This window comes from Saccostrea cucullata, unplaced genomic scaffold (assembly GCF_032062105.1).
Source record: "Saccostrea cucullata isolate Sc308-1 unplaced genomic scaffold, CSIRO_AGI_Scuc_v1 ctg4938, whole genome shotgun sequence".
Taxonomy (NCBI): domain Eukaryota; kingdom Metazoa; phylum Mollusca; class Bivalvia; order Ostreida; family Ostreidae; genus Saccostrea; species Saccostrea cuccullata.
In genome coordinates, this window is record NW_026940831.1 from 1 (window position 1) to 10000 (window position 10000).

Consider the following 10000-nt stretch of genomic DNA (forward strand, 5'->3'; position numbering starts at 1 on the left):
TAATGTTCATCCAAATCAAAAACCAATATGCAGAATTGTGTATATCTTAGTGTAGTCTACTAGTGTGCCAAGTTATATTGAAATCAGAACAAAACTATGGGAGGAGTAGCATTTTAAAAGAATTTCACAATTTATTTCTATTAGTAAAAACGGCAACACCATGCAACACCTTTCATTGAAATCTAAAACGGATATACAGGATTGTATATCTTAGTGTAGTCTACTTGTGTGCCAAGTTATATTGAAATTAGACCAAAACTGTAGGAGGAGTAGCATTTTGAAAAAAAATGTTAACAGACAGACGGACAGACAGACAGACAGACAGACGCCGGATGTATTACTATGGCATAAGCTCTTCTGGTCTGACCAGTAGAGCTTAAGATGATAGTGACCTCGCAGTCTCGGTCGCTATCACTTTCTGTGTCTTCAGTCAATATCAATTGCCGTAAGTCCTTAACACATAACCACATTTCGACCTACACTCAAGTCCATAATTGTACAAGAGGCCCAAGGGCCTTGAATCACTTTCTGATAAATTATACAATCTATCCTAAGACCCAAGATGCATCAACTGACAAATTTTGATGATTTTAGCCAGTTAGGGCTGAAGATATTTAAATGTAACTATAAAATACTATAAGTAGGTGTCACAATCAAAGTTGATTTTGTTATATATTTATTTTTCTTTTATTAGTATTGCCCTGTGTTGAGCCTTATTTGTATTTAGTGTTGATCCTGCAAGGAGCCCCATTGTAACGCTCAGGTGATTTAAATATTTGGCCAGTCGCTATATAAGGTGATGTCAGGTTTGTCTTGGGTAGTGCACGTTTTCCTTGACCAGTGAAAGTAGTTTCACATGTCCATGGAGGGTTAGGTAGTTTTTCGTGGTAACTGAATCTCCAATCAGGGTAAGTGTAATTTACTTACATTTATTATATTAAAAAGTAATGCAGTAATATGTTAATTGGGCTTATTCTATTTTTATCCACGAGAAAGTGTTTGAATTGTATATGGGAATTTTATCACGTGCACATGCTGTGAGTTTAAGCGTAAAGTAATGATATTAGTTTATTACTTAGAGTGAAACGTTATATTGTACATTATTTTGCTTTGCGAAGCGGTGTGATACATGTTAGTTAAAACTGTATGTTTAAACAAGTATATGTGTAAACATTTATGTTATGTTGTAGGGCAGCCCGTTCGGGGTCAAGCTTATTATGTCTACGCATATTTGTTGAAGGTCCCTATTGATACATGTATGTTAGTATGATTTGGTGCTGTCGGCGGAGGCAACCTAAGGGCGTGGTACGCTGGGCCGAGACCGTGAGAGAGGAAACGTGGTTTCCCGGATTTGGCAGCATTGCAGACGCTTAAGACGCGTGGGATAGGCGCGGGACGTCGAGGACGTGGTGGCATTTGGTGTAAGGGCGTGGTCCCCGTAGGTCATGGACTGTTAAACACAGGAGGCGCGGACGGATATAGGAACGTGGTCTCAGGATGGACACTGATAGACATTTTGAAATTCATTAATTTCATTTTGTATATTTGTACATATTTGTTTTTATATAAAATTGTAAATAGAAAATAGTTTTGTTATCACTGATCAAGCTTAGGGTGTCGTGACAATGGTGTCAGAAGTGAGATGATGATGTTAGCTTTGATCAGTGATTGTTTCTTTTTTAAAGAGTGTTTTTTGTGTAAATTGGATTGAACGTTGGAAAAAATATTGTAGTATTTTCATGTATTGAAGTTATAATATTTTTTTTTATTGTATTGTTGTAGAGAGACGTTCAGATAGAAGTAAGGGGACCCTGAGAGGAGAGGACGTTACCATGAATTAGTTTGTATTATGAAGGTTTGATTTCGATTTAGTTCAGTTTTCCTGGAGTGATATTTTGCTTTGTTATTTTTGTGTCAGTTTATGTTGTTTGATAGTTGGTTTATTTACTGGCGATTTTTGAGATGGATTTGTTAAAAGAGCTGACTGCATATGGTCAAAGTTTAGAGTTGACGGGAGCGGATCTTCAGAGGTTCATCTGTGAACAACAGGCACATCTGCGAGAACTCAGAGTTGAGCAGAGAGAGAGACAAAAGGAGGACAAGAGAGTTGAAGAGAGAAGCTTTGGACGTAGAGAAGCTCCGTCTAGAAGAAAAGAAATCTCTAGATGCACTCGAAAGTAAGTACCAAGCTAATGTACAAGAACTTAAATACCAGTTGAGTTTGAAAGATACAGAATCTAAAGCTGCTAAGTCAGACATATCTGATGGTTCATTAGCAAAGGTTCCTAAAATGCCATACTTTGATGAAGTTAAAGATGACATAGACTCTTTTCTTAGGAGTTTCGAAAGATACGCTATAGCACAGAAGTGGAACGAAGGAATGTGGGCCGTGAACTTAAGCGCATTACTTAAAGGACGAGCTCTTGATGTCTATGCCCTACTTCCACAAGAAAAGGCTCTGGATTATGCAGCCCTTAAAACAGCTTTGCTGAGGAGGTTTGAGAAAACAGAGGACGGTTTTCGAGAATATTTCCGTGGGTGTAGACCAGAGGTAGGTGAAACCTTTACACAATTCGCAGTTCGTTTAGGAAGTTATCTAGATAGATGGATTGAGTTTGGAAAAGTTAACAAAACTTACAACGGACTATATGACTTAGTGTTGCGAGATCAGTTCATATCAATCTGTAATAGAGACTTATCGTTGTTCCTAAAGGAGCGTATTCCAAAAAGTATTGAAGAGATGTGTATGTTAGCGGATCAGTTCAAAGAGGCGCGTCATGTAAATATATTAACTTTAGTTTCTTCTAGCAAAAAGGAAACGACATTTGAAAACAGAAATCCAGTTGCAGCAAGAGATCAACGCAGCCAGAAGGAGCAAGTGCCACCGAAGACTAATGGTCAGTCCTTTTCACAACAGAAGAAGACAGGGAAGGATATTCGATGCTACAAATGTTCCAGGCTAGGACATATAGCCTCGTAGTGTAAACAGTCATCAAATAAGAATCAAAGCTTTGCGGTGAAAGCGGATGCTTCAAGTGAGTCAGGAAGCAGTTTGAAGGAACACAGAGATTCAGGCAAGTGCTCTGCTTTTACATCTATAACATCAACTTCAACATTTTCAATGGCAAATTCGTCAGACTTATTAACTACATCAGCTTGCAGTATAGCTAATTTCTCAAATCAGATGCCTGTTTGTGTTGGTGAAATTAATGATCAGTCTGTTCAAGTACTTAGAGACACGGGATGCAATGGTGTAATAGTGCGTAGGAGTCTTGTCCATGATGATCAACTTACTGGAGACCATCAAGTGTGTGTTTTGGCGGACGGATCCAAAATTTAAACCCCTATCGCAAAGGTGAATGTTGACACTCCGTATTTCGTAGGAGTGGTGCCTACATGCTCCATTATATCCTTTGATTATCGGAAACATTCCGCATGCTAGAGATCCTCACGATCCGAACAAGGACTGGAAGCCTAGTGCTGTGAATGCTGTAGTGACTAGACAACAAAAACGCATGGAAGGTAAGAAGATAAAACCCCTTTCTGTTCCAGAAATAATAGGATCTGAAGTTTGTCCAGAGGATATGTTGAAAGCACAGGAAGAAGACGAGACGCTGAAGAATCTCAGAGCTTTGGTTGGAAGGAAACCAACTACAACAGAGTGAAGTACATTTTGAAGAAAGGTATGCTGTTTCGAGTTTTCCAGTCAGAGAAAGTCGAGAATGGTAAGCAGTTTACTCAACTAGTTGTTCCTAAGAAGTACAGAATGAAAGTTTTATCACTTGCACATGAGACTTTAATGGCAGGTCATTTAGCTACATCAAGGACAATTGATAAAGTGCTAGCTGAGTTTTATTGGCCAGGAGTCCAGGCTGACGCAAGACGGTTTTGTCGATCGTGCGACATATGTCAGAGGACTACTCCTAAAGATAGGACAACTAAAGTTCCAATGAGTGTTATGCCGATCATAGATGAGCCATTCAGACGCGTAGCAGTTGATCTGGTGGGACCAATACAGCCAATGACAGATAACGGTAATCGTTATATTTTAACTTTAGTTGACTTTTCAACACGATATCCAGAAGCGGTTGCACTCAGAGGTATAGAAACTGAAAGAGTAGCTGAGGCTTTAGTAGATATATTTTGCAGAATCGGAGTTCCGAAAGAGATGCGTACAGACATGGGGACACAGTTTACTTCGGAGTTGATGGGTGAAGTAAGTCGTTTACTTTCGATGAAACAGTTTTCCACGACACCCTATCACCCGATGTGTAACAGCTTGGTGGAGAGATTTAATGGTACCCTGAAGCAGATTCTTCGACGACTTTGTTCAGAGCGTCCAAAAGACTGGGACAAGTACCTGTCAGCAGCACTTTTTGCGTATCGAGATGCCCCACAGGAGAGCTTGGGATTTTCGCCATTCGAATTGGTATACGGACACAGAGTCAGGGGTCCGATGAGAATCCTAGAGAGCTTTGGACAAAAGAAGAGACGGATTCTGAGGTGAGAAGTACTTATCAATATGTTGTTGATCTAAGAGAACGCCTAGAGTCTACTTGTCAGTTGGCCAGAGAGAATTTAGAGATCACATCCGAAAGTTACCGAGCAGACTACAACAAGAAGGCTAAAAACAGAGACATGTCAGTAGGTGAGAAGATGCTTGTACTTTTACCAACAGATAGCAACAAATTGTTAATGCAATGGAAAGGTCCTTTTGAGATAGTGAAGAAATTGGGGAAAGTTGATTATAGAATAGACATGAACGGCAAAATTAAGACATTCCATGCAAATATGCTCAAGTTATATTTTGACAGGAAAGAATGTTGTGTTGATGCTGGTATCTTAGGTGTCGCTAGTGCAGCTATGGTGGATGTTGAAGAAGACGATTCAGTTGACGACAGTGATTTGATAGATTCAACACTACCCACTTCGAAGGAGAAACCCAGTGATGTCAAAGTAAGTGATGAACTGACAATAAGTGAACATGAACAAGTGAAATCGTTACTTGAAGAGTATAGTGATGTGTTATCAGATATTCCAGGATGTACGACATTGGATGAGCACTATATAAAGTTAACGAGTGACAAGCCTGTGCGATCCAAAACCATACCCTTTACCTTTTACAACTCGTGATGAAGTGTGCGAGGAAGTAAGAAACATGCTAAAGTCGAGAGTGATTGAAAGTTCGAACAGTCCATATTGTTCACCCATTGTGATTGTGAAAAAGAAAGACGGTGCAAATAGATTTTGTATTGACTTTAGAGCAATCACTAAAATTACAGTGTTTGATGCCGAGACTATTCCAAACATAGACGATGTATTTGTACAGTTAGCAGGTTGTAAATATGTTTCCAAGTTTGATTTGTGCAGATTGTATTGGCAACGTCCTTTGGCAGAGTCTGCAAGAGAAATAACGGCGTTCCAATCACCTCTTGGACTCTATCAATTCAAAGTTATGCCGTTCGGGCTAGTGAATGCTTCTGCTAGTTTCACCCGTTTAATGAGAAAGTTATTAGCAGGGATGCAATCAATTGACAATTTCATTGATGATGTGATTATTTATACTAGAACTTTTCAGGACCATTTGATGGTGATAAAGGAGTTCCTACAAAGATTGCAGGCAGCTAACTTGACAGCCAAGTCAAGCAAATATTTCATTGGATTCAGCAGTATAGAATGTTTGGGATACATTGCAGGAAAAGATGAACTCAGACCATTCCCGATAAGGTTGAAGCAATCCAGAACTGTTTAAGACCTACAACAAAGAAACAAGTAAGATCTTTTCTCGGTTTGGTTGGGTTTTGTCGCAAGTTTATTCCCCATTTTTCAGCTGTTGCCGCACCATTATCCGACCTGACGAAAAAGGGACAACCAAACAAAGTTGTGTGGGGAGAGACTCAGCAGAACGCTTTCATCACCCTTAAATCAGCACTAATGGTAACGCCAGTACTAAAGCTGCCGAACATCAACGAAGAATTCATCTTGCAAACAGACGCATCAGATGTTGGCATTGGAGCGGTTCTTCTCCAGTATGAGAATGGTATCAAGAAACCCGTTGCTTATGCCAGTAAGAAACTTACAGCGCAGCAAGTTAAGTATTCTACGATCGAGAAAGAATGTTTTGCTATCATATGGGCAGTTCAGAAATTTCAGAGATATTTGTACGGAAAACAATTGATGTTGGAGACAGACCATCAGCCGCTGATTTATTTATCTCAATCTAAAGTGCTTAATGCAAGACTAATGAGATGGTCCTTACTTTTGCAGCCTTACAGGTTCCGTATTGTGGCGATTAAAGGATCAGAGAACGTGGGAGCCGATTGTCTAAGTAGGCTGTAGAATTTGAGTGAGACATTATGAACATTGTAGTTTTGTACATATGTTTTTTGTTGTTGTTGATTGTGAGTTTTGCACAAGTTCAGTGAACTTTCTTGAATTGGGGAGGTGATGTCACAATCAAAGTTGATTTTGTTACATATTTATTTTTCTTTTATTAGTATTGCCCTGTGTTGAGCCTTATTTGTATTTAGTGTTGATCCTGCAAGGAGCCCCATTGTAACGCTCAGGTGATTTAAATATTTGGCCAGTCGCTATATAAGGTTATGTCAGGTTTGTCTTGGGTAGTGCACGTTTTCCTTGACCAGTGAAAGAAGTTTCACATGTCCATGGAGGGTTAGGTAGTTTTTCGTGGTAACTGAATCTCCAATCAGGGTAAGTGTAATTTACTTACATTTATTATATTAAAAAGTAATGCAGTAATATGTTAATTGAGCTTCTTTTATTTTTATCCACGAGAAAGTGTTTGAATTGTATATGGGAATTTTATCACATGCACATGCCGTGAGTTTAAGCGTAAAGTAATGATATTAGTTTATTACTGAGAGTGTAACGTTATATTGTACATTATTTTGCTTTGCGAAGCGGTGTGATACATGTTAGTTAAAACTGTATGTTTAAACAAGTATATGTGTAAACATTTATGTTATGTTGTAAGGCAGCCCATTCGGGGTCAAGCTTGTTATGTCTACGCATATTTGTTGAAGGTCCCTATTGATACATGTATGTTAGTATGATTTGGTGCTGTCGGCGGAGGCAACCTAAGGGCGTGGTACGCTGGGCCGAGACCGTGAGAGAGGAAACGTGGTTTCCCGGATTTGGCAGCATTGCAGACGCTTAAGACGCGTGGGATAGGCGCGGGACGTCGAGGACGTGGTGGCATTTGGTGTAAGGGCGTGGTCCCCGTAGGTCATGGACTGTTAAACACAGGAGGCGCGGACGGATATAGGAACGTGGTCTCAGGATGGACACTGATAGACATTTTGAAATTCATTAATTTCATTTTGTATATTTGTACATATTTGTTTTTATATAAAATTGTAAATAGAAAATAGTTTTGTTATCACTGATCAAGCTTAGGGTGTCGTGACAGTAGATCATGGTGACCTACTTTTTGATTGAAATTTTCTGATGACACAAGATGCATTAATTGACAAAGATTGATGATTCTAAGCCAGTGAGTACATGAGATATTCAAAAGTTGGTCACAGATACCTACTTATTGGTCAACATTCTCCAAAAAACCCAAGGTTCATAAACTGACAAATTTTGACAATTCTAAGCCAATAAGTACCCTAGAATACTTAAATATAGTCATAAATGTCACAAGTAGGTCACTGTGTTATATATTTTGATCATCATTTTCCGAGAACCCAAGATGCATCAAATATTAAAGTTTAATGATTTTAAACCAATGAGTCCCAAGGTTCATAAACTGACAAATTTTGACAATTCTAAGCCAATAAGTACCCTAGAATACCTAAATATAGCCATAAAATGACAAAATAGGTTACTGTGACCTACTTTTGGACCTACTTTTAGTCGATATTCTCTAAAAACCCAAGATGCATCAAATGACAAAATTTGATGATTCTATACCAATTAGAACCTGAGATACATAAAACTAGCCATAAAATGTTAAAAATAGGTCACTGTGACCTAAATTTTGGTCATGTTGCTCTGAAAACCCAAGAAACATAAAATGACAAAGTTTGATGATTCTAACCAAATAAGTACCTAAGATACTAAAATATAGCCATAAAATTTAAAAAGTAGGTCACTGTGACCTACTTTTTGGTTGACATTCTCCGAAAACCAAAGATGCATCAACTGTCAAATTTTAATGATTCTAAGCCAATTAGTACCCGAGATACTTAAATCTAGCCATAAAATGTCGAAAGTAGGTCACAGTGACCTACTTTTTGGTTGACATTTTCTGAAGACCAAAGATGCATAAACTGACAAAATTTGATGATCACAGGTCTAATACTATTCAAAATATGCCTTTTAAACAATTTAAAAACAAATGCCTGCAAAGTTCAAAAAGTAGGTCACAGTGTTTTTAAGACCTCTAGATGCATCAATTTACAAGATTTGGTGATTCTTAACCTCTCGGTGTCTAAAATAATGGGATTAAATGTTTTAGAAAAGATAAGTCATAAAATTCAAAAAGTAGGCCATGATAACCTACTTTTAAGTTGATGTTGTTTGTGGACCCAAGATGCACCAACTGACAAAGTCTTATGATCATAGGCCTTAACGTATTCAAAATATGCCTCCAAATCAATTTGAAAACAAAAGCCCATAAAATTTAAAAAGTACGTCACCGTGACCTACTTTTGTATTAACATGATGTCAAATCCTGAGATGCATCAACTTACAAAATTTGATGATCCTAGTCTTAATGGTAAGCAAAATATCAATGTTTATAATAAGTGTAAATTTTGGTCAACTTTGAAGTGACCTTAAGTCCACGCCCTTTGCCCCAGGGTTATTCCCTGTGCAAATTTTAATCTTCGACATATCCTGATCCTTGTATGTAAGCTTTGTGAAAATCTACCTTCTATGGTTTTGGAGAAAAAAAATTTTTTTAGCAACCAGTACTTTTGGTTTTATTTTTGTGATTATCTCCCCTTGTTTTAGGGTCCCATCCCTAATTTTAGTATAAATGGTGGCCCTTGGGTCAAGGATACCCTCTGACAAATTTGACAATAATTGGCGTAGGAGTTCTTGAGTTATGGCCCATATTCTATAAAGTTAACTTACACCGCACGACGCACACTGCACAAATGGCCATAGCATTAGCTCTTTGAGCCTTTTAGCATTAGCTCTTTGAGCCTTTGGCTCAGAAGAGCTAATAATGTCTTACATTTGTAACATCTTGATATCGTTTTTCCTGTCTTACCTTTGTAAGTCCACACAGAGAAGATTGATCCTTCCTGGTTATCTTTGTCTTTGCTGACAACATCTTCAAACCTCCTGGTCATGTCCAACACAAGGACGAAGAAGGCCTTTGGTGTTACGTAAATTTGGTGGCAAGCATAATAAGCTAACTGGCCAGCAAAATCCAGCATGCTTACTGTTGGTAACTTTTCTTTTTCAGACAAGATTTTTTCAAAAAGTCCGTCCTTAACCATTGCTTGTGCCTCTGAGGAGAGAATATTGGCCATTATTTCTAATGTATTCTCTTCTTCTTCGCCTTCACTCGGGGACATAGATTTTTCCACATTCTCTTCTTTCTTTTCTTCTTTGCCTTCAATTGGTGAACTGGACCTCTCAGCATCTTTTTCTTTCTTTTCTTCTCTGTAATGAATTACTTCAGTGCTTTTATCAGTACTTCCTAGTTCCAAATTGTCTTCTTGTTCATTTGTATCGGAGATGTCAACTGCACTAGTCGGGTCTGGTTTTAAATCTGCAGTATTTATCCTGATAAATGTCTTCAATGGTGAGTCATCATCAGCCACTGTAATAAAGGAAATAATTTCTTTTCTTTTTAAAGCACATCATTTAGTTTTTATATAACTCTTATATCAAAATTGGGGATTAGAAAAATAAATTATGCTGAAAGTATCATTATCACATAAATTATCCAATATAAATGCAGAAATGCAAAATCCAACGTGCACTTTCTCAGTTTCTTCAGGTTATTATATTTTTTTATCCC

At 38.0% G+C, this 10000-nt stretch overlaps 1 protein-coding gene across 1 annotated transcript in view; it reads right to left on the reverse strand.

The window, feature by feature from the left end:
- Positions 1-8387: 8387 nt before the first annotated feature.
- The window catches only part of LOC134256400 (uncharacterized), a 26813-nt gene continuing 25200 nt past the window's right edge, over positions 8388-10000 (reverse strand). Inside the window, exons 3-4 of the mRNA XM_062739050.1 lie at positions 9242-9799; positions 8388-8455 (exon numbers count right to left, since the gene is read on the reverse strand). Of these exons, the coding sequence (XP_062595034.1) occupies positions 8388-8455; positions 9242-9799 (626 nt within the window). The remainder of the gene's footprint in view (positions 8456-9241; positions 9800-10000) is intronic.